Source organism: Strix aluco, chromosome Z, assembly GCF_031877795.1.
Source record: "Strix aluco isolate bStrAlu1 chromosome Z, bStrAlu1.hap1, whole genome shotgun sequence".
NCBI classification, from domain to species: Eukaryota; Metazoa; Chordata; class Aves; order Strigiformes; family Strigidae; genus Strix; species Strix aluco.
In genome coordinates, this window is record NC_133971.1 from 9088553 (window position 1) to 9113756 (window position 25204).

General features: G+C 45.3%; 1 protein-coding gene across 1 annotated transcript; it reads left to right on the plus strand.

Moving 5' to 3' along the window:
* Positions 1 to 6301: 6301 nt before the first annotated feature.
* On the plus strand, positions 6302 to 20689 carry LOC141918737 (RNA polymerase II elongation factor ELL2-like). Its single transcript, XM_074813603.1, has 10 exons — positions 6302 to 6354; positions 6538 to 6701; positions 9361 to 9620; positions 12339 to 12463; positions 12606 to 12693; positions 13711 to 14239; positions 15847 to 15913; positions 19315 to 19486; positions 20396 to 20440; positions 20579 to 20689. Exons 1-10 carry the CDS (start codon positions 6302 to 6304, stop codon positions 20687 to 20689), a joined length of 1614 nt encoding a protein of 537 aa, XP_074669704.1.
* Positions 20690 to 25204: the final 4515 nt, after the last annotated feature.

Below are 25204 nucleotides of genomic sequence, written 5' to 3' on the forward strand. Positions count from 1 at the left end.
CCCAGCTCCCTGCAGCCAGTGTTGAAGCTGAAGGGCTCACCACTAAAACGGAGAGGAGATGTTCTCATCTCATCGGAGGAAGGTCCCTCCTCTGCTGGGAACCAGGGAGGTGGAACTGGCAATCCTTGTGCTGCTGGTAATTAATGCTTTTGGCCTTGGTAACCCCTCTGAGCACAACCAAGGTCTCCGGAGCAGGGAAACCCTTTGGGGACACTATCCTGGGGAGGCACCCATAGAAGGCTTACAGACCTTTTCTTCCTCTCACGCTGGACTTGCAGTATACTGTTATCAAACTGAATTTTCTCCTCCTCGGTGAGGGCATCATACTCGTCCTCTTCCATCTCCCAGAGACGTGCTTTCTCCCTCCTGGCAGCTTCTTCCCACTCCTGTCCTTCAGCACAGACCAGAGGAGAAACCATCAGTGCCTGCAAGCAGAGCTTGCTGCTCTGGGTGAGCTGCCAGGATTCACAACTCTGTCCTGACCCAGCCTATCATCCTGCCAGGAGATAGTGGCGAGCTCACATCCCTGCTTCAGAATTCAGATAAGACCCCAAACTATTGCTGGCCAGTGAGTTCCCATGCCTTGCCTGGCTCACATGCACCAGCACTGTGGACAGCTGGCCAGTGATTAGTTATTGAGCCACAACAGCTTGCACTTGTGCCCAGGCTTTAATGTTAGAGACTGAGGTCAGCCTCAGCATTGCTGTATTTTAAGCAACTGTGAGCTGAGTGCTGGCTACACCGAGGCAGAAGGTGGAAGGATTAATAAAAACATCTCTTACAAGTTCTGCTGGTAACCCAGATACACACGGGTAAGGCTGAGGGCTTGAGAGAGAAGATTTCAGAGTTACGGAGACGAAGAGTCTCACCTTCCTGCTCTTTTGCGGCCATCTCCCTGGCTTTCAAAGAAGCATAATCCTGGAACAGGTTCACAAAATAGATGTAAGGCCGATTTCTGACAGCTTTGAGCAGGCAGAGGAGAGCAGACGCCGTGTTGCGTGCAAAGGGGGTCTCCAGGCCATCAAACACCACTCCCTGGTAGCAGTCACTCAGCTGCAGATAAAGTCGAAAAGGAAGAGCAAGTCAGCTGTCGCACGCATTGGGCTCTCAGCTAGTCACTAAAGCCTAATGTCAAAGATCACCAGCCATCACAGTTCCAGGTGCAGCAGCTCAGACAAGCTCTGATCTTTCCCCACGCTCTGCCAACTTATGGCATCTGCAGCTTCACCCATGGATCCCTGCACGCAGCCCAGGACTCCTCCAAGAGCAGGCACAGCCCTCCTCCTCTCTGAATTGTACCTCGCTGCCTGTCTCTCTGTAGCAAGAACGTACCATTTGCCCCCACCCCACGTACCTGCAGCCTTTCAGAGAGGATGGCCACCAGCAGGTCCTCAGGCAGCACGCAGCTCCTAAAGCCCAGCTCTCCTGATGTGCTGCCACTGATACTCAGCCATCGCTGCGCAGGAACGTAGGGAAGGGGAGAGAGGTGAGAACTTGATGAGCCCTGCAATGTTGAACACCACAAGAAAAATCAACCACTTTGGAAACCCCCAAACAATTCCAACTGCTGGGCTTGGAGCTGGGGTTTCTCACTAGCAGGAGACTAGAACAAAACTGCAGGCCAGCAGCTCCAGGGGACCATGCTGGAGGGTGCATCCGTGGCCAGCAGAGACCCAAGCTCACAAGCCCCCAGCTCAGCATCCCGCAGCTTTGCCCACCGCTGCAGCCACGTTAGCCAGGACTGCACTTTGCCAACAATCTGTTAAGATGCCGTAGAGTTTTTCTGCCAGAGCACAGGGTTTCATTCCCACCCCTAGCCATGCCCAGCCTGCCCAGCTGGCTCTCTGCACTATAGACCCCCGCACCAGGCTCTGGGTGACACGGAGCCTCCACTGGAAGCGGCCCCTTCACTTCTCAGAGGCAACAGAAAGGTCCCAGGCATTAACCAGTGCAGATCGTGCTTCACCTGGGAGCCTGTCAGATCCATCAGATGATGTTTCTGGGATTGGGGTGTGGGGCCATCTGTCTTCTTCTTGCCCGCCGCAGCGCTCACCTGGCCTCAGGACCTGACGAACCGCAGGCTGAGTTTGTCCACAGAGCTGGACCGTCTCATGTCTAGGCTGCGCTTGGCCCTGGTGCCGAACTGCAGGCTGAGGGACGCATCTGTGTTGTGACCTGTGGAGGCGACAGTGGGGAGCAAGCAGGCACCTTCCACCCCAACGGGCACAGCCCTGCGCCCTGGCAGGGACACGGCCATTGTTCCCCAGCCTGCTGGGCACTAGCAGCACCGATCTCCAGAAGCAGCTCCTGCCCTGCTTCTCTTATTAGCATGGTAAAGCACACCATCTGATACTGGATTTTAAAGCCAGAGAGTTTTTAAGGCACAGCTCCGCGTCCCTCCTCACAAATGTGCACGCAGGTGACACTGCACACTAGCTCCCCTATGGATCAAGTCAAGGCTTCACCCTCCAGGAGCATCATTTCTGTACCTTGCACCCATCCTGCATTCTCACATGGAGATGGTAACATGCAGCCCTGCCCCAGTTGCATCCCCCATCTCCACTGGAGCTAAATCCTCCGCATGGGATAACCCCACCCGAGGCCCAGACCCTTCTTCCTTCCACCAGCTCCCAACCCAACCAGGTTCAAAGCGGAGCAATGCAAAACTTCCCCCACCAGAACCAGGGTCTGGCCTCACCCTGCAGAGCGCGGGGCACCAACTGCCCAACGAGATATTCTAAAAGTCTCTGGTCTCAGGTGGAGAACAGCACCACATGCACGAGCTGTGTGACCTGACAGTGTGTATAGGAAAACCTCTGGAGAAAAGAGCTCATCTGCAGCATGTCTCATCTGAAACTCTGGGAGGTTATTCTTCCCTTCCTCTCATGTTTCTGAAGCCACACTCAAAGTCAGTTGTCTAGTGCTTAATGAGCAGCTTCAGAGGGCTTCTTTGTTGTTAAAGTGGGCAGCAGTTCTGCCTGATGGCCACGAGGAGCCAGCTGGATTCAGCTTTGAGGAAATATAAGAAAACCCTGAGAAAAATACAGGTGTGCTTCACCACTCCTAGGAAAAGGAGTATGTGCTGAGAAGCCCAGAGGCAGTAAAAGTGCCCCTCTCTGAGCCCTTAAAACAGAGATTATTTTTTTAAATAACACGAGATGCTTTATGAAATGGCTTTGCATTTCTACATGCTGCACCCATGTTCCCTAGGAGACCCAAGGGCTGTCAGACTTCCTCTCTGGAGCAAGCAGAAGTGGATGGTCATGGTGGGTTTCTGAAGCGCTGCTCTGGGTCCAGCGTTTCTCCTTACTGGCACCCTCTGCCTTCTTGGAGCTCTGCTCGATGGCAGCCCTGATGCACAGCTCCCGGCCGCACAGCCCTGCTGAGCTGCTCCTGTCCGAGATGGCTTCTCTCACCATGGTGTCGATGGACAAGCAGGCAGCGCCATAATATTTGGACAGGGCAACCGCTGCTGCTGTCTTTCCTTGAGAGAGAGGAAGAGTGCTCGGTGACTCTTGCATGTGAAGCATTTTCAGGACAGGCTCTAGAAAGTCCCCAGACAGGATTTCAAAGTTTCAAGGACAGTTGGAAATCAAGTGCCCCTTTAGGGGAGACCATGAGGGAGGTAGTTGAGCATGGCTAGAAGCATTGTCCTCTAGAGCCAGGAGGATCACCTCCACCTCACATCCAGCTGAGCACTTTGTCCCTCGTGGTGACCTCAACCCTGGGCCAGAACATTGTTTCGAGCCCTGTCCCGCCACCACTCAGAGTGTTCACCAGCCTGTGCTGGCCAGCGCTGCCTCAGGCAACATCTGGGCACGGTCTGGGGGTCAGCGTGGGCGAGGGACTGCTCCCACGAGGCAACATGGGCACTAGGCACTGTGCTCCCACGAAGCAATGGGGACATGGCCACCCTGTGTGGGGGAACGATAGCCTAGCTGTGTGGACACAGGGTGAGCCACAGCACTTGCCCCAGCTGGTGAAGGCCTGGGACCATTTCATGTACCAGCAGAGCTGTGGCTTACCTCGCTTCGCTTCAACTGGTCAACCAAGCACCACGGCCCACCAGGATGTGTCTCTCCTGCTTCCCCCCTCCTTGCAGCCACGGGCTGTGGCTCACCTACCTGTCAGAGGTGCCCCATGGATGATGACGATGATCCCTCTGCAGTTTCGGGCCGCGCGCCCCTCTGCAGAGATATCGATGCCAAGGTGGCGGGCGATGGCCCTATAGACAGGGCTGTCGGCCAGTTCTCCCGTGGCCGCCTTGCTGCTGGTGATGCTCTGCCGATGCTCTGCTGTGCAGAACCAGATAGAACAGTCAGCCTCCTGCCTACCTATGATCCTGATCATCCTCCCCATCCCCTCAGATCCTGGGAGAGAAGACTCTGCTGAAACCAACACCACACCGAGGTCTCACCATGCCCCTCCTTTAGGCTTGTGCAGATCAGGATCTGCCCTAGATGGTGGTCAAGGTGCCTGTTCAGAGTATAGGAAATGGGGTGGCAGAAAGAGGAAAGAGCAAGCATTTGGCAATACCTAAAAGGACTGGGCCAAATCTCCCGTGCCCTGTCAACATGGTCCTCATGGGAGTTTGGTCCCAGGTCCTGTTGAGTAAGGGGGGGACAGGCAGAACCAGTCATTTTACACCATCCCAAGGGAGAGGGTCCATTTGCGGATCAAGCGATTATCCAAAAGCTGGATGCTTTAGGAATATTATACCAGGAGATGTAGCTGGGCTCTGAATTCACCATAACAGCATTTGCAAAGAGCTCCCACCTTTGCCCTTAGGAGGTCACCAAAAGCCATCTCGGCTTGCAGTGTCACGCAGGACAGAGAGCGCGCTGCCCTGCCTAGGAAAGGGAACAGCATCATCCTGATCCCAGCAGCTCCTGGGGGAAAAGGTGCTCATTTGGCAAAACTGGGGAGAACCTCTCTGGCCTCTCACTTGTCCCTGCCCTGTCTGCAACGTTACCCATCCCCTGTCTTTTCTCAACACCTTCCTCCTCCTCCACATTCAGATTTAGAGTCCACCTTGTTGGACTGGCTTTCATCAAACACGGAGGGGAAAATGAATGAGCTCTGGGATGAGACAGTGTGAATGATCCCAGCAGAGGACTTTCTTCCTTGATCTGACACAGATTGGACATTTTCAAAGTTTGCTGAGGAGGAAGGACACGGGGAGGGAAGAAGAGGGTGGACATGGCCAGGCAATCTGCTCTTTGCCATTTGCCACTTTACATGGCCACGTATTTGTTTTTGTTAAACTGTATCTGAAAGGGGCCAGACAGCTGCCACAGCTGGCAGAAAGCAAGCGGCAGGAGTGCATGCCAGGGCTGAGAGGTCCTGCCTCCGCTCCTGGCTTGCCCCTCCCCAGCATCTCTGATGACACTCTCTCCTTTAGGAAGGAGCACCTTCAGTTAAATTAAACTGTGTTTTTTAAGTAAGATTAAATTTAAGCTGCTTTAGCTCTGAATAATTCCAGATAGCATGTCTAGGTAGTTTTAATGTGGGTTTAAGAATCTTCTTCAAAATCTAATCAGACTAGCGTTCGTGAGGTCCTTTGTAGCCAGCTCTCAGTTTGTGCAAAGTGCCTGCAAAGTTAATGCAAGACTTGTGTGGTGTTACACACAGAGTCATTTAAAAGAAAATAAAACCAGAAAGGACCTCTGCAGGGTGTCTAGTCTAATTTTGTGCTCCAGTCAGGTCTGGCTTCAAAACTGTCTTGGATTTTGAAAATGCCCAGCCTGAGGGGAGGGATTACACATCATCTCAGTCAGTGCTCGACTGTTCCTGTGGTGAAAGGAAAGAGGCAACGGATAAAAGCTGTGCTTTCGATGGCAAGAAGGACCTTTATTTCTGTTGCAAATGCAGGGATTTCGGAACAAGGGATCAATACCTAGCTCTAGGCTATGGACAAAACTGTAGCTGGATCATCTTGAAATGTTGGTCAGGGCCTTGGTCCAGCTTCGACTTTCAGAAATGACGTGGTAAATTGAGACACGAGATTCTTGACCCTTCTTGGAGGCTTGATGGGGAGTTTGAGGGTGGCTAAAGTGTTTTTGGGTGAGCTAAAGCCAGTATCCTCTCTCTGTTCAGAGCCATTGCAATGGCGGGTGCCACACAGTGTACTCGTTAAGAGCAGTGACAGTTAGGCCAGTGTAAACGATCTCAGGTGGAGGGGAGGAGAGATGTGCCCACCTGAGAGCCGGGCGGCTGGTGGAAGGCCCCTGGGGCGGGGCCTACCTGACGTCACAGGGCCGGTGTAACTGCCCGAGTTGTCCTGGCAACAGTCATTACAACAATGAGCCACCAACGCTGCGGGCAGCCTGCCTCTCAAGCACACTACACGGACAGGTAAAACTGATACCATTTGGACATGCAGAGACAATTTGGAATAGATTTACGCCCTAGCTAGCTGTCAGGACTGGAAAAAAGATTTTTCTTCACCTGTTAAGACAGGTTTAAAAGTTCCTGATACAACCATGCTTCTAAACGTGAACTAGCGCTTGGGCTCAACCTTTTCCAATGTTTTTATAGTTCTGGAGCCTCTCAACTCAGTTGCCTGGGACTTATACAGAACAAAATTACAGTGTGTGCCACAAGTGATTCCTATCCGACGACCAAAGCGTGCATGGCCCAGCCAGAAGAGGAGTTGCGCAATGGAAGTGCAAAGGTTATTAAACCTGATGGGCCATTTTTAGGTATGGCGGTGTTTCATTTTTTACTAGATGCCTGTATGTTTTTAAACTCAGTAATTCATTTTTTCAGGATTCTTGGGAAAGTCGGTGTGTTCAGAGATCTCTGATGTAGGTAGCTTGCTCTCATGTTACAGTCTGCCCGTGCTGCTTTCAGACATTGGCCCTTTTTTTCCCCCGAGAAAGCCTGCCAGTCGTTCCTCGTTCCCATATCGCTTGACTGGTTGAAATTTTGACCACTGAGGTGAGGGATTTTACCACCCCATGCCCTGAAATTCTCTGGTTCAGTACGTAACGTTTTGTTTTTGTGACAGCACTTTTGAGGACCTAAATACTGTGCTAAGTCATTAGCCTGAATTTGTAATCTAAAAAAATTCACACTGAGGAAGTCTCATATACAAGTTCATAGGCTTTATAGGAAAAACTTTGCTTTCCACACTTGCTAATGCTGATTAAATTTTATTTATGTCTTGGCCATCAGTAAGCAACTGCTACCACAAGACCATGGTTGGTTTTCAAAAAAAAAAAAAAAAAAGTTAAAGTAAGGCAATGCTGGCATGGGAACATGGATTTCATCATTTTCCACAAAACAGAAAGCATTTAGGTGGTATTGTTTGTTATTAAACTGCTCTGAGTACCGTTTTCCTGAGGAGCCTGGAGCTGGCTGCAGAGAGGTGCAAGGTGAGCATCCCCTTTCTAGGCACTCAGTGGTACGGGCAGCGGCGGTCCTGCCCGCAGCAGCGAGCTGAACCAGGTACATCCATCTTCATTACGTAAAACAGGCTCTCACTTGGCTGCGGCCGCAGTCGTCCGCCAGCACGGACATCCCTGACAGCGATGGTACAACGCTTGCTCTGCCTCAGCAGGGCGTTTGAAGCCAGCTTTGTCACAGCTTTTTGGAGATACAACACTAAGTGTGTGTGGTCTTGACACTAAGGCAGCTCAGCACGGGTTGATACAGGGACATGGAGTGGGGACTGCTTCCCCTGTATTGTCTAAACTGCTCTTTAACGGCAGCGTGAGAGGAGCCACTTTCATGGATTTCAAAACTTCTCCTTGGGGAAGTTCTATTTTACATGTGAATGATCTGCATGATTCCTGTTGGTGGTTTAAATAGATCTTAAGCGAATATTTAACATTAAATAAATGGGGTCTGAAGATTGACAGTAGGACAGTTAGGATATTTGGGGGCACTTTTGTTTCAGACTGGCGTTGAGGAGGCTCAGGTAGGACAGGTCTTGTTGCTGGTAGGTCACGGGGGTGACTCTGCAGCGTGCTTCATGCAGTACAAATCAGGAACTGCGGTTGTTAATCATGTTAATGCTTGGTTATGTTCTCCGTTATTCTTTTTAAGGGATTCAGAGACATGACTTCAGGAGGTGTTTTGTTTGAATGCTGGTTACACCATCAGCTGTGCCGGGGGTGTGTGTGTGTGTATCTACACAGAAATTAACTTGTCCCGATGTTTGTAATGCATTCAATTTAAAACTGCTAAGTTCACACTGTTCAAAAAATGGAACTGTGTGCATTTGCATGATTAGCTTTCTTCTTGAAAACCAGAAGGGCAAAGTCCAGGGAACATGCAGGGTGCCAAGGTTATAAAGGTTTGGCCTCCACTGCAAAACGGAAACAAATTCCTGCTACTCCTGAGGACAAGCAGTACCTAAGCACAGCTCAGTCTCTGTGTGTCTGATGGAGAGAGCAAGCTCCAGATTTTCTCACCAATACTCATTAAGTGTCCCTCATGTACCAAACGTGAGCTGTTGGTTTCAAAAAAATAGCTGCTTTGTGTCACATCCTCTGTTGGATTGCAAACAGGTTTTACTACAATGATTTTCTGTAACATTCTGATACTTTTCTGGGTTTTTTTGTTGGGTTTTTTTTTTTTTTTTTTTTTTTCCCTGCCTGATAGCAGAGCAAGGAGCTCAGGTCTTTTTCTGGAAAGCTGAGATTCAGCTCGGGTAGTGTTGTTTTTAAATTCTGGATGCGTTGCTTGCGCACACTTGCATTGTTCCTCCAGTTGAGAAACACATCTTTTTATAGAGTTTGATCCAAAATGCTGTGCAGGCCATGTTTTAAAACTTCTCCGGCCTTGATCCCAAGAACTGTTAAATTTTGGGTGTACTGTTGCTGACAAACCTGGGGTTATTTAACACGAGGGGAACGTTTCAGCTTAAAACGTGGTGTAAGTTATGGTAGCTCAAAAGTGATCAACACCAAGTGTTGGTAGTTTCTTTAAGCAGTGATGTGATTAATTGTGTAGACTTGTTCTCCCTAGGCATTTACGGGGGATCCTTTAGTTATATGGAAGACCTTTGCATCACACTTGGGAGTACTCTCCTGAAAAAAATGCCCGATTTTGAGTATTCGGTGCTTGAGCTTATAAACTGGAAAAATAATAAAAGCACCATGTATATAAATAATCAGTAAAGCCTTCCTACCGGCATCACTCCCCAGTTGTTTTAATACTGAATATTTCTTTGTTAATGCCCAGCTCGATGCAGCTTTGCTACCTGTATTCTTATAGATCTTGAAATGCTAACTTAAGTCATTTTTAGAGTTTATCTGGCTTGGTAAAGTCTTTAAAACAACTTCCTTGTCTTCTGCCAATCTCCCACATCATTCTCTTTTTTTTTTTTTTTTTTTCTTTTTACCCTTATTTCAGGAAGAAAAGCACAGGTCAGAAAAGCACCACAAAAAATTCCAGATCCTGTGCCTGTGAGGAAGAGATCAACGCCCATGAACCCTGCAAACATAATAGGGAGGACTTGCACACAGAATGTGGTTTGTCGGCGGCCGTACAGGGATAGGGTGATTCATTTGTTGGCACTGAAGAATTACAAGAAACCAGAGTTACTCACTCGCTTGCGGAAAGATGGTGTCTACCAAAAGGACAAGAATTGCCTTGGAATGATCCTTCATCAGGTGAGATCATAGAGTTTGTGCCAGAAATTTTTCCTTCCTGCTATTCTTTTCAAAATAATTTTGAGCTGTGTCACTTCAGTGTTTAAATCAGAAAATAGTAAACAACTTAATGCTTCTTGTTGAAGTTTTTCAATAAACTTCATGCAGATGCCCCAAACTGCAAGTCAGTGTGAGGAAAGGAAAGACAGATGAAAAAATTCTTGGCGAGTGGTTTTGTTTTGCTAGAATGCCAGGCAGTATTAACTATTTCTAGCTTTGTTTCTCCTAATGTCTTATTTTTTCCCTCTCTCTTTTACTTGGACTGCTTAGTTGAGAGAAGTTGACTGTGCGTTCTCTCAATTGTGTGAAATAGTTTGTCATAGTACTTCATGGTTTTTGTGACGAGTTTATGTGGAGAGAAATTTGGTAACTGCAATCGCATGGGTTAGTACTTCGTTTGAACGTGGCTGGTGGCCTGTAAGTGGTGCTTGACTTCCCTTGGGATCTGTCGGAATTGCAACCAAGGGAAGGGTGTTCCAGCGAAATCGTAAATGCTAAAGGTGGTGGTCCGATTTTGAGCATATTATTTCTTTGCTATCATGTGGACTGTGTCTTTACCTTCCTTGAAACTTTTTTTTATTCAGTAGCTTTTCCAGTGCTCCTTTAAGTTCCACCTGTATTTCTTTATCACATCCCTCAAAATTATTGGTAAGTCTATAATGTTGTAGAGGTGAAACTTTTAAGCTGCGTGTTCAAGAGCGTCACTTATTAATTTGCTACAAAAACAGTTCAGAAAAGGCTTCTTAAAGTACCGTAAGATGCAGTGGCTCCTCCCTTACTTTTCAAATACTCCCTGTACCCACCGACTGTGGCTGAATTAGGCACGTATTAATGGGTGAAGTAGGAATATTTCCTACTTGTCTAGGAAAAAAGTGTTTGGGAACCTCTTAAAGTGAGCAAAATTCAACATTTATACAGCTTTGGTTGATCCTACACTGAATTCTAAAACCTCATTCCTTGAATATGTTAAGTGTTATTGTTTTGTTTCCCCAGTGCGATGGTAGTTGTTTTTTTTCCACCCCGAAGACAGACACAATTTAATGACAGCCATGTTCTTACATACAAATTGAAGTAGTCAATCTATATTTTAAGTTGGTTATAAAATTCTAAAAGCTCAGCTCCCTAGAGCGTGAAAGGTGCAAAAACTTCCTCTTGTCCCATTATGCTTGGCAATGTTTAAGGAGACTTTCCTGGAGTCTGTTTCCTGTATGTGGTGTGAACCTCAAGGAACCAGTACCTCAAGGTACTGGTTTGCATCAGAAGTGGTCGTGTTAGCAACGCTACACCCTGAAAAGCCTTGCTCATGTTTTTCTTAGCTCTGTAATGAGGTTTTTTTTTTGTACAAATCTAAAATCAGCAGCCTGAACTTGCTAAGATCTGATATGCACAGATTTGCTTCTCTTAGAATACAGCTTTAGTTGTTTTTAACAAGTGAATTACTGTTTAAGGGTATCTTTGTTACTTTTAATTGGTTTTTTAGATGGGGACAGACAGACGTGGACACAGGCATGAATTTGCAGTATTTGCCATGTTTTAGAGGAAAAAAAAATAGGCTGAGCTGAAAAGTGGTGGTGGTGTGTTGATGAGTAGTTATTCCACATTTTGTGTCAGGCAAAGAGAGATAGTTTTGGGGGTTTTCCCTGAAACTCTGAACAGGTGTCAGGTGATGGAGTCTAAACCAGCACTTTGGGTGTCAATGATCTCAAGGGCTTTTTAGCTCATTTTAACCTTTTGAGTATACTTTGCATTTTTCTTAAGGAAGCTATAAGCCCATTTTATTTTCAAAGGTATAGAGCGAGGCATGCACACAAGCCTCTCGTGACAATACTGAACCCTGCGTCTGCAGAAGGAAGCGCACATCTGGCCTGCACACCTCCCCTTAAACATTTCAGCACTAAACTATCGTTAGACATGAGTACAGTTACTTTTTTCCCAATTGGTAAAACTTTGATATGGCTTAAAACTAATGGGATAGATGAAGAATTCATCTTTGTACCAGAAGGACTTGTCTAGCGCTAGTTAGGTTATCAGGTACAACTGTTCAGTAGACAGATACAGTTTCTTGTGGCCCAGGCACTTGAGAAAGCAAAGCAGTTCTGTTTCTCAAGACAAATGACGACATAGTGCGTTCATTAATGTGATGATGGAAAACAGGCGTTGTTCCAAGCACAGTCTGTGCTCTGCCATTGCCGTATAGCTGTGTACAACCAAAGAACAGCAGGTGTCCTCCTGAAGTTGAACAAATCTGAATTTGTATGTGGAGATAGTGTTCTTCAGTTCTTAAAACCAAACAAAACAACAAAAAGCCCCAAACAAAAAAAGGCAAACAAAACCCCCCACAAAACAGGCCTCTCAGCATATTTCATGCAGTGAATATTTAAAGTTTTGGCATAGTTTGCCTTGATTCCCAGTGCTGTATTACAGACCCCTGGTGCAGAGAGAGGTTTGCAGCAGTTTGGGATTTTCTTACCTTCAAATTTCTACATCCCAAGTTGACCACATTTTTAAAAATTGGTGCTCGTTACATGAGAGCTACTTGGATCTTCACATCTAAAAAACCCGGAAAACTGGTGTGTGATTCTGTTTTCAACTTTTATTTTACTTTGCAGTACCAATCTTATTTCTGCAGTGTGCATTTAGGTATCATGAACATTTATTTTCTTAAATGTCTGCCTATAGGTAGCCAGCCTGAATACAAAGGATAATTCTTACAGTCTGAAGGATCATCTGTTTAAAGACATTCAAAAAGATTGGCCTGGATACAATGAAATCGATAAACAGTCATTGGAGTTAATACTTTCTAGGTAAGTTCAGTCTCTAGGGGAAGGAAAATTGCCATTTAAAAAACTTGTTCTGGGAAATGAATGTCTGTCTTCCCTATAATGAAAGAGCTATGACATAGACATTTTTTGCCTTGTAACCTGAAATGTTGGGTCATGCTTACAGAAAATTAAATTCATCTGAGGATGCCCCCAGCACCAGTCATTCGGGATCTCCTGTAACTCCCAGTAAAGATGGCCCATCAAATGCTCAGGTATTTTGTACTTTTTTTATCATTATTTACAGTGTATTAAGATTTATCACACTTTACACTGATGTAAAAGTTGTGATGTGAAGCACTAATATTGTCTTAAACACATGAAAAACTGAAGCATTTCTCTTTGATTGGACGTTTCTTCCTTTTAAAGGCGGTTGCACTGTCAAGGACTGCAAAAAAACTTAGTCACGTAGCTTTAAGGGCTGCTACATTTAGTGTTCTGTATTTCAGAATGTTTATTAAAATACTTAAGATAAGATGGGAAGCACAGAAAGCCTTTCACCACTGAGCTATTTACATTTACACAGAGGAGGGAGGGCACACCTCTGTGTTTCCCTAACTTTCTTTCAGAGCACGAAATGGTGCAGGTCCCAGGGACCTCTTCCCACCTGCCTCCCTACCCACAGAACCCAGATTTATTCCAACAGGGTGGCACAGAGCCGTGCCTGGGGCTCCCGGCCCAAGCTGCCGCTTGTACATCGACGTGAGCAGCGTGCGCTTGCTAGAGGAGAGGATGTGAACCAGCTGGAGAGCAGCTGGGACAACAACTGCAGCAAAACTGGGGGGTTTACCCGTTCTTATCGGCTTTGCACATCACACGCTCTGAGAAGCATGCCGCTGCGTGCTTCTCAGGGCCGCTTTAGGACATCGCGTGGCTGTGTGCCAGCAAAAGCTGACTCTTCACCTGGTGTGTCCGAACGGAAATCGGTGCCTAAACGGTACCAACCTGACCTCCTCGTTTTGGGGAAGCCTTTGCTAGAGCTGCTGAAGAGAGTGTCTTTCTCCCAAAGCCTTTTAGCTGTAGGTTTGAAGAACGACTTGTTAATCATAAAATTAGAAACCAAGGATGAAAGAAACCATGTATTTAGCTGCAGTACTTCCTCGTTTGACAGCTAGTTTTGGAGAAGAAAGATGTGTTTTCAACAATTGCCAGTTCAGAACTGTTCCTTTTCCAGAACGGGAGCAAAACTTAGTTCTGCTGGTTTTTACGGGCTTTTTTCTTTATTATCACAGAAAAGGGTCTTGGATTCCTCTTTCATCGGTCCTCTGAACAAAAAGAAGAGGATCTCTCGCCTGGGCAGTGGAATCCCGTCCCCGCTCAGAGAGCGCTTGTCTGCCTTCAGGGAGAAAGCTGCTGCCGCCCCTCCGCCGTCTCCCCGCCCCACGACCACCTCCATTCCCGCTCCTCACCCGCTGCCAGGGGCGCGCCTTCACGCTTCCAACCTGCCAAAACCTGCCAGCTCCACCTCCCCCAGCACCCCTGAGGGGCAGGGGACACAAAACCTGCCCATGGACAGCTTCAGTCCTAATAGCACTAAGGCCTGTGAGGACCAGCAACAAAAATACACCTCTTGGAGTTCTTTGGGGATCCCAGAGCCTGCCGGGGTGCAGGTGAAGCCTCCTAAGTCCACAGGCAAGAAGCGTAAGGAGAAGCATGAAGGCAAGATGCAGCACACTGTGAGTGTGAGCATGGAGGAGAAAAACCTCAGAAAAGAAGAAACTGCCGAGCTGAGTACATCCTCCTGTTTGGATTCGGGTGAAGGTATTAATAGGCTGCTTTTCCTAACTCCTGTATGGGTAACCGTGGTGCAAAGAGACCTGTAAAACGAGGGACTGGAAACACAAATGGTCTATTTTTTCACTTGGCTTTGTCATTATCCCTACTTTATGGTCATGAAGAATCCATATTGGTTTTCCGCTGTTGTATTACCTTGTAAATGTTAGTTCAAACAGAACAACATCAAAAAGCAGAAGCTGTTCTGCTGGAAGCTTATCTAGAATTTGGTTCATTTTTAAGAATTCTCCTGGACATACTACACAGTGCCCACGTGGCTTGGGATTTCTTTGCAAATATTTGTGCTTTCAGATATCTATGAATTTATATACAGGTGAGGGTCTTTCTGCAGATGCCAGTAACGAAATTCTGAACAGCTAGGGAAGCAAAAATCTGCACTGCATTTCAAGTTGGTGCTTACACTGAGCCATGTCAACAAACACACCTGAATTTTTGGAAATGAAGCGCTCGCAGTGAAACTGTTCACCTAAGTTGTATTGTACATACCGCGACCATTAATATTGCTGTTTGCATTTCTCTCAAATGTTGCTCCCATTTTTACACCACTTTTTCTACTGCTGTACTGCGTAATAATTTTAATACTAAAAGTAAAAGAATAGAGTAGAACATCACATGATAGTTCTTTTTTCCCCATGACCTAAAGCTCGGAGAGCTTAGAGATTGCAAGAACAGTTGAGCTTTAGCAGAAATACTGTGTTTAAGCAGTGGCAGTGGAAGCAAACAAAGAATATATAGGACTGTGTGTTTTTTAACTGCAAGACCCCAGATGAAAAGCAGAGAGAGATTACCAAGATCTTGAGTGTTCCTCCGTGTTCCAGCTAACTTTTCCTTATGGCAGCTATTTTTCTTATTTATCAAAAAGTCGGGAGGCTCCTGAAATATTCCTTTAAAAAGAGGGACTAGAGATTAAGTGTACCGTGCTCTCATAATGCCGTTTAAAAGAGCAAAAGAGCAATTTACAAGTGCAAATAACTTTCAAAGCCAGTTTTGCCACGTTAATGAGGAGCAAGTCTTTGTTGCAGGTCATTGAAGCCTGAATGCCGGGAAGCTATATACAATGCTCCTGACTTTCCTGCTTAGAGTGCTGAAATTAAATCTGACCTTGGATATCTGTAATTGGCAGGGAAGGAGGGATAAAAACATGGCATGAAAAGAACTTCAGCTTTCTGCTCTATTTCTTGCTGGAACCTGGACGTTGAGATACATCTATATCTACATAGATACAGATACATCTCAAGCTGTTGTCTTTTGTGCAGCCACATCTGTTGCTGCATAATTTGAACGGCTGTGCAGACGCCACATCGTGTCTTCAAATAAGAAAAGCTGACCTTGGGTTAATACTGCGGTAGCGCAGAACCTGTAGAATAAAGTAGCCGTGCCCTCTTTCTAAAGCCCGGTACTGCCTACTATGGAGAAGGTCATGTGAGCCCTATTATTAACTTACAGAGCTTATTCCAAGTAATTTACTGTGAGAATAAAACTCTAAAGGATGTTTTCAAGCCCATTAAGCTGGTATTGTTTGGCTATATTAAAAATCTGTTTACCGCAAGTGTCAAAATTCTGCTTTTCTGTAGGAGTTGAAGAAACTTGCACTGCCTCCACAGGTTCTCCTTCAGCAAGCCAACCACCAGACTACTTCACGTGAGTAAAATAACAATTAACTTTCTTGCCACTCATTGAAGCAGATGGAAAATCACCTATAAAAACTCTCGTTTAGCTACAAAATTGAGAATTGACCAAAATGTAGTTTTAGAATAATGACAAGTTCCTTCAAGTCACCCAGCTGCCTCATTCAACTACCTGCAAGTTTTACACTCTGAGGGTGTCCCTTAATTATTGCGGTGCGAAAAGAAGCCATAAAAAGTATTTTTAATACCCTTTAGAAGAAGACGTAAACCATTTAATTTCCTTCTTCTTCAAGAACACCATAAGAAAGGAACATGAACCTGCGCTGTTTTCTTTTTAGAGGCAAGGCAAAACAGGAGGAAAGCTGAATGCTGGAATCCATAAATTTGAACACCTTTCCTGCACTTTCACTGCTTAGTGCATTCTAAGGTGGAAAGTGGGGAGGGAAGGTAGCAGACTTTAAAGTCCAGAGTTACAAAGCCTATATGTGAGCTAACGGGAGTTAACCGTCAAAGTTATTTCTAAAGCTTTGATGTAAAATGGTCACTGGCTAACTTGAAGCTGCAGCAAAATATCCAATTTCACCGCAGAAATGCAGACCAAAGAGCTAGAGAAAACAGGAGAACCTCAGTTCAGATTTTAACTTTTACCTGCTTAATTTTGACTACAAAGCAAGATAAAAAGACATTAAACTTGCATGTGAAAGGTAACATACCTACAGTGACTGCCATGTTGCAGTCTGTAAAACTACAGAAGGGCTTCCTGGTGAGTTTACTTTTGGCTCCTGAACAAGTTGTCAAACATCAGATTGACATTTCCAAAAAGCTGAAATTTACCTCCTCTATAAAGAAGCTTTTCATCCGTGACAAGTGTTAAAGAACTTGCTTTAAAATGAAATACCTCTAATACCAGAATCATTTGGTTGCCTAAATAGTTTTTGACAGTATCAAAACTTTCCTAGGAGGAGGATTTGTCTTTACCGTTGCAAAACAGGGAAATAGCTTCTGCAAATGCCCAGTGTCTGGGCTTTTCCCCCACTGTTTTACTGGTGGCCTTTTTTTAAAAATGCGAAAGTTGAAGGAGGCCGCAGCGGAATAATTGTGGAATAACGTGGTCAGCGCCACCTGAATTTCTAATAAAATGGGCTTTTTGGGGGGAGGATGGGCACAGTGGGGAGCAGTCTAAAGCTCTTTCCTCGGTTGGAAGGATGAGTTTGAGAAGGTTTTGAGGGGCCTTCGGTGCTCAGAGTTGGAACGAGCACCCCGACAGGTAAAGCCAGGACGAGCCCGACACTTCCTAGCAGCGCAATTGCCCAGCGTCAGCCGCAGCAGCGGCGCTGAGCCCATGGTCGTGTCTGCGGTGCAGGAGAGAGGGAGAAGTGTGTTAAAACGCTGCGAATTGCCAAGTTCAGCAGCTTCTGTCAGAGGAGTAACATCAGCAAGGGAGGTCAGGCCTCCGCCTAGCGCTTGAACTTCGGAGCATCTTCTGCCTGTGCTGAAGCAGACGGCATGGCAGCGCTGTGCGTCTCACTTACTCTGTTAAGTGATGCTCCACGGAAAGACTGAAATAAGTCTGGCCCTGCAGGGAAGCAGTTTAGTGCTTCACGTGTTAGGCTGAGAACTCAAACCGATGTTTAATTCTCGGCCTCTGCTGGGTGCCAATGAAGCGATCCAGCTCCCCGCTGTCTGCTTCCCAGTCAGCTGAGGGCAGGGATACTGAGGAGAAAGGTTATTTGATGTAATCTAGTATTAAAGTTGGATGCCAATAGCCACTGTTAAAAGTTTAAAAAAAAAGCCAACACAAACCCACCACCACCAAAAGACCAACCAACCAACCAACCAACCAAAACCCAAAAACCCCAAAGAAACCTTCATGCAAGGTTTCATGAAGTTGGTTTAGTTCTGACTGGGATTAAAAACCTTAACAAAGACTTCCCTGTGAAAGGAGCAACATCTGGAGCAATCTCACAGATAATCTACTGGCCACAGTGTCCTGGAAAAAAATTAGGGTGTGCTGTTTCAGACTGATCACTACAGAAAGATTGAAACCTGGGAGCACCTACAGTTTGATCCAGTTTAAAGGACTTTGGTAGTTTATTTCAATTTCTCTTCCTGTCTAAGTGCTCTATAATTCATGAGTATAATCACAGCGTTAGCATAAAGATACTTTCCATCTTAGTCTAAAGAAAGATGCTGAGAGTAAAGGAACTCAAGCTTTTTAGGCAAAGCTTAAGGAAGAGCTAGACAAACCAAACAGATTCACCTTTCTCCCCACTTCTATCCCCATTTCTTGCCTCTGCACACGCCTACATTGCGAGTGCTCTGCTGGGCTCTACTCCTGTGCTCAACTCCTGCTGTGGGATGTAACTGTGCACAAGCTTCACAGGTCCTTCCCAAAATGCTGGGGGGCACCTGTAGTTTTCTTTTAAAAACCATCCAGCACTCTAACCAGGTGCCTCTGGCCTGGGATACATCACTGAGCAAAGTTGTCATCTGCATTGGTGCAGACTTTCAAGTTGTTAAAGTTTTACTGCTCGTTAAAATTAATCTAAAGGTGGTTTGAAGGATTTGTCCCCGTGTGGAGGTGCCTGTGTCACCCAAAGAGAACAGGGTCTTTAGGCTAGGAGGACCAGAAGCACTGGTGTGACAGCGGTGGGAAGTCCTATCTATTACTCGCATTCCCGCTTCATCTTGGATTTGCATAATGACCTTGTTAAATCTGCTCCTGGTGATTTGAGGGAGAGGGGAATGAAGAAAGTTTCAACCGCTTCAGTGGCTTTAAGCATTTAAGGGTTTTTCCCTCCTTAGGAGGTGATGTGATGGGGTTTCTTTTTGTTTCAGACCTCTCTGCAGTTTGTTTGTGTTGCTGTATTGCAAGTGCCTTAGTTGAGTGGACAGCAATGGAACTGGTGTTCCCTAAAATAATAAAATGTTATCATTAACTATGCTTGGCTGTTAGGGTTTTGGCTACATTGGTGCCTATCTGACTGCATCCAACACTGTAAATGTAGTCCCTTCCAAAAATGTAATGGAAATGAATTTTCAAAAGTAAATATAATCTAATTAACTTCTCCCTTCATAGAAAGAGATTATAATCTAGCAGTTTCTCTTCTCTCTCTGAAGCTGATGCATTTATTGATCCTTCTATATTTGAATGATTGCTTATGTTTTCTAAGTATGCTACGCCTTCCTTGTGCACCTTGTGAATGACACTCTAAGAAGTAAAATATTAGCAAACAGCTCTCACAGAAATATGGTAGATTTCTGTCATTACCTAAACGCTTTCCCTTGGAGCACGTGTGCTTACTTGTAGAAGCAGTCAGTCACGTAGTTAACTGACTTAAAGCTTGGGTGTCTGTGCTTGATATTCATTATGTCCTTGGTGTGAAACTGCATGTGTGCTTATTTTTGCACCAGAAAATACACAGCCATAGTCTCATACGAGCAACGCCAGCGTTACAAGAATGACTTCTGTGCAGAGTATGATGAATACAGGAACTTGTATGCTCAGATGGAGAGTATCAGCCAGCAATTCAGGAGTCTTGATGCACAACGGCACATGCTTTCTCCAGGTTCCAAAGAATATAAGGTAAAGAAGGATAAAAGTGTCAGGATTGTGTTTCATCTCCCTCTTATCCCTTCCAAAAGCCCACATTTTCAGCACAGGCAGACCTTTCAGTATATATATCTGTTAAATTATATGGGCGTGGTTTTAAAACGAACATCTGAGACTGAGTAACCGGTCGCAGGGCTGGAACTGCCAGACTGGCTCATGCTTCGCTGTTGAGGCGTGGGGGTGCTGCGGTGCTGTTACACAGACCGGTGAGAGGATTGGTAGCGGGTGGAAACCAGCAGCTGTAATGCCAAAGCTTTCCTGACCCTCTGTTTCCCATGGTTTTATACACTTAACTAAACCTGCAGCCACAGGTTACCCATCTTCCTGATGCTAGCTATGATTCTAGCAGAGAAGGGTGTTCAAAAACTGATACTCTGGCCTTCCACTCAGACTTCTCTGATTTGGACATACAAATTCCTCATGTTCAGTACCAGAATTCTTTAATTCTGTGTGCACGCTGAGGATTCTTGGCTGGCGTTTTTTTAGTTTTTGGTCAGATTGCAAGTGTATTTGTGAGCAGAAGGAGTATTTTAAAATCCCTGGTACTGCTCAACTAGACAAAGGGAAACCTTTTAGAATGGGCATACATCCTCAGACCCTGTGTGGGCTAGCCTGGATTTTTGAAGCTTGAAAAAACCCTGCAAAAAGTTGTTCAGCCCTCAAACTCCACCTGTCTGAGCTGTCTGCGAACAGACAGCAGCGTGAGCGACTTGTCAAAGGGAATCGTCAAACACATGCCCCTTCTGTTGCCTATTTACATGTTTAATTGCATATTTGGGGTGATGTGGGGGGATGGGAGGTTATTTTTGCATTTTCTGGTAGTAGTGAAATGTTCTTCATGTTGTCTTCATGTTTGTTTGTTTGTTTGTTTTTTCCTTGAAGATGCTTTGTGAGGAAGTCTTAGAAGAGTACCGAAAGTTGAAAGAGGTATGTGTAACACCAGATTTGTGGGAGGTAGTAATCACTGAGCCTGGCTCAAGGGTATTTTTAAGCAAAGGACATGAAATATTCAACTCTGCAGAAACGTTTTCATGCCATGATTTTCTTTTTATCTTATCTTTACAGTCTAGCCCCAGCTACTTTGAAAAGAAGTGTAGATGCCAGTATCTCCACAGCAAGCTGTCCCACATTAAGAAACTAGTAGGGGAATTTGACAAACAGCAACAAGAGTTCTAGCACTAGTCTCCTGCTTCGACCAGGACACGTGAATGGACAGAAGCTTATTTATTTAAAACTTAAGATTAGTTTCTCTAAGATTCTAAAAGGTAGCATTGAACTTTTTTGTTACAGAAGTTTCCGTATTAGCAGAGTTAACTACTTTTATTGTTGTTGATGTTGCTTACATGTGTATTTAAAGCTGCTTTTTCTGGTCCCTTCTTTTCTTCAAGATTTTTGTGTGTCCATTGAATTAGTTTTAGCAGTAGATAACTGGGGAGCCAGTACCTTTACTATGACGTTGTGCGCATATTAAGAAAAAGTTGTAGCAAACTGAAATGCTGATGGATAGATGTAAGGCTGTTTTCCGACCTTTCTTGTTAATGCAAACTCTTTGCCTTAAATGGTAGAAGGTTTAGAAATTAGCAGAAAACAAAAAAATCACATTGTTTTGGAGGGTTAAAGAGGCACGTAGATGTGCAGTATACAGGGCATTTTGTGACAAAAGAAACTCGCCCCTGCAATTTAAACTCCCCGTTGCAGTGGCTGGTTGCCTTAAGGTGTTTGGTTGTGTATATTTAGTGTAGTTAAATCATGAGCTGCACTGCTTCCCGCTTTGCTGAAGCACCTGGGAAGCACTACGTGGCCTATCGGTGTCTGGAAGCGTGTGCTTGTACCGCGTGTGTGCGAGAATGTGTGGGTGTGAGCGCGTGCGATGGGGAAAAAACCAAGCTGCTGCTCTAAGTAGGCCAAACGCTCAGGTTAAAACAACTGACGAGTGTTGCTGTAGGCTTTTTCCTACAGAATTGCTACTTGTGTTCTGGAAGGTGAGAGCATTTCCATTTCGGTCATTTGTCAGCTTTAATAATACTGGCGAAATTGATACTTTACCAAAATGAAACAGATATATAGTTTGGGGGCAAGATTATGGAATTAGACATGTAGGTTACCTATTTATATACTACTTAAAGTATTTTTTGAAGAGAGATATGCAAAGAAGCTATTGCCTGCATGAAATAGGTATTTAAAGATTTTTGTCCTGGGTGCCAAGAAGACAACAAAGAGGAGATGTATTTAACTGTAAAATGATGTGATCACCAAACAGCACAAGCTTTCTTTTCATGAAGTTTTTTTGTTTATTTTGATGCAAGCCATTGCTTACTTTATCAGGTGAAAACACAGGTTATTTGGTCAAAACTGAGCAAAATCTTTGTGTGTCTTACTGTGTTTGTCTTTTCAACGCATTGCCAATTGAAGAGGGAAGCATTATGTTTACAAATCTGATTTTGGACCTTTTGCCAAAGTTTTGGTAGTATTGCTGATAGACAGAAAAAACTGTTGTATTATCACTGTAAACCAGAAAACGTCTGACTGCCAGAAAACACGCGTTCAGGTAAATGGGAGCGATGGAATTTTTGCCTTAAATTTCTGCGTTCAGAGACGATACGTGTTTGTGAAGACGGCATAGCGAGGAAGGCGCATCCCTTTCTGCTGCCTGCCAGCGATAGTGGTGCTACCGACGGGAGACCAGGCTGACTCTGGGTCCCTTGGATTAGCACAGCTGTTTTCCCTCTGCATTTCAAGTGGCGAAATGAAGGGCAGATGTCTTGCTCCCTGTTAAGAACCGAGTTCATCTGGGTGTAACAACTGCATTCGGTCCCCAGCCTGCGCACGCAGGGGCTGTTAATTTCACTGCAGTTCTGCTGCCCGTGCGCTGGGGGCCCAGCTTTCAACCTAGAGACAGAGCTGCTGCTCAGATTAAAACGGTGGGAAGATCCTGATGTTGGGACCCAGTTTGGCAGTTGTTGGCTTTTTACCTAAACTGTGTGCCCGGGTCTGACGTTAACCGCCAGGACGGGACAAGCCGCGCTGCTACAACCGTCTCGACGGCTGGCGATCACCCGCAGTGCTGTCACTGTAGAACTGAGACCCGGTGCAGCTAACTGATTTCCCCCCTGTCCCCTTTTGCCATCGCGCGCATCTTCTGGTTTAGAGGCCGTGTACGTGTTGCCGCTGGAGGTTAGCGCTACTTCAGAGGTCCCGCGCCGCAGACCACCATCAGACCGGACAAGCTACTGTAAAGGCCTTAACCGAAGGCCTTAATACCTCCTATTAAAGCCAAGTTGTCTTAAATAAAAGAGTCATTGTGTGTCTAACTACCCATGCAGCTCCTTGAGAAATTTTAGGAGACTATATTCACCTCACATCCTTCCCTTTTGCATGAAGCAGGGAGGGAGGAATCATCCTTCTCGAGCAATACTGCTTGCAAACTAAGTTTTCATGCATTGCATTAGTGGCATTCACTACTGGCAGACGCCTTGCTACTTAAAAAGTTACTGTCTTCACAGCGCTATAGAGGTACTTGAGGTGGCTACAATTAAACTGTGCGAGTTTGATTACATACGCAGGTTTTCACCAGCTGAGAATCTAGCTCATAGTGACAAGATCTATAAAATTAGCAACAGGAAGAATGGGAAACTCAGTGTTTTGTAAAGCACGACATTGAATAGGCTATTTGTGAATGGTCACACTGAACACCTTGTGCTTTATCACCCATTATTTATTTTAGTGTGATGTGACTTAGCCCACATGGATATTGTTAAAATGTGTTTTACTCCCTAAATTCCTTCACAAACAGTTTGAAGCACATTGCATGTTACCCCTCCACGGAGGGAGCGTTCCAAAATAAACAAAGATCTCCTTACATCAAAAAACAAAAGCACCTTCAAAGAAATCTTTCCTGTTGCTCCATCTTAGCTGTTGCCAAATGGGAAGGAAAAGCAAAAAGAAGAGCAACAAGTTTTCCAGCAGAGCTTGAAGAACTAGTTCAGGGTCAACGTGTACCACTTCAGTCTGAACCGGGCTCCGTATCAAATCCTGTTCAAATTTAAGTAGCGTGCTCGCTTTCCTAGTGACTTTCACCCAACACTTGTCTTTTACAGTAAAGCTCTAGTTCTAAAGTAGCCTTTCATCTTTGTCGTATTATCCACAGTTTTAGCTGCCTACAGAACAGTCGTTCTGTACCGTTTCCACTCCTGTTTAGTATTACCAAAAGTTTTGTTTTCTTCTTTTGGCAGTGCAAAAGAAGTACACTTGATTTTGTTTCCAATTTCCTAAGAGAGGGCTGTGATCAGAGACAATAATCACTTTACAAAAGATTCAGGAACTTAACTTACATTGCTTCAGCCTTTTTCCTCCCACCCCCAAGGACATTCACCGCCACACTCCTCTGAGCACCGCTTTCGCTATTAAGTGGCTTAGTGAGGATGTTACTCTGCTTTAGAGAATGCTTTCCTGGAAACAAGTTCCAAAGAGTCTCTCTCCTCCTGCGTTCAATGTGTTCAGCATTCACTATCAGCTCTGGGATTTACCATGAACTCAGAAAAGTCTGTTCTCCCTTTCCATCAAAGATTAGAAAAGGTAGGGGTTTCTACAGTTGCAGTGAACTGGTTGCAGGAAATCCCTTTACCAAGAACGAACACTGCTTCACTGGAATTAGATTCTCCCTATCGCTACTTTAAAGATTCTCACAGGTGTCAGGCCAGCATTAAAGGGAATCCACCAGTGACTCTGCAGCCAGCATTTTCTATGCTCTGTCCTCTCCCAGGAGACTGGAGGCTTTTATCTGCTCTCAGTCAAGAAATACTCACTAGGCTGAAAGTCTACTGTATGCTTTTGGGAAAGCTGCACAGCTGGACGTAGAGGCTGAACAGCACCGAGATTTCTTTTCTAATCTTTTTCAAGTTCCACACTTCACACTGGGGGGCACTCGAGGGCTGATCATTACAGTACAGTATGTACAGTATGAAACTAGCAATATGAAAACCTATTTATTCTCCATCTAAGTTGTTGAAGGCAATTAATACTTTTATCTTCCTGTGTGCTTCATTGATGGGGTACATAAAAGGAGAAATGGAATGAATTCTCATATAATTTTAAAAAAAGAATCCATCTATAAAGTTACAGTCCCAGGAAAGAGGTGGGGCAGTCTACACGTTAGTCTCTTGCTTAGTGAATAATACAAAAGACTTCTACATGACTACAAATAAACAACAAGTCGCTGAGCTGCAGAGTAACAGTTCCAGATCTGTGCCTACGCTCTCACTTTAGACCCAGCCTGTCCGAGAGACCTTCAGTCAGCAGCTACATTCCACCTCAGACCACGACATGATAACAAGATTTGCACAGCACAGTTATGAACCAAGCATTTGGCCAGTAGGTTCTTCCTGCGGCCATGACCAACACGGGGTGCAGATCACATACCACAGAAACATCTAAACGCCTAATCACATTATTTATGCCTCAAAAAATTAATTTTACTTCCTGGCTTTTGCCTCAAGAAATTGTGGGCATCGAAAGAAACCCTAAAGCAAAAGCAGACAATTCAGAGATACTGTTACACACATGCGGACGCCACATCGAGGACAATTCTCACAGCAGCAAGATCAGCGCAGTTTTGCTGCTAGAAGATCGCAGCCCTGCGCTTCAGAGCTGAGCTCTTCTCTTACTGTGCTGCTCAGGCAGGCGACCTCGAAA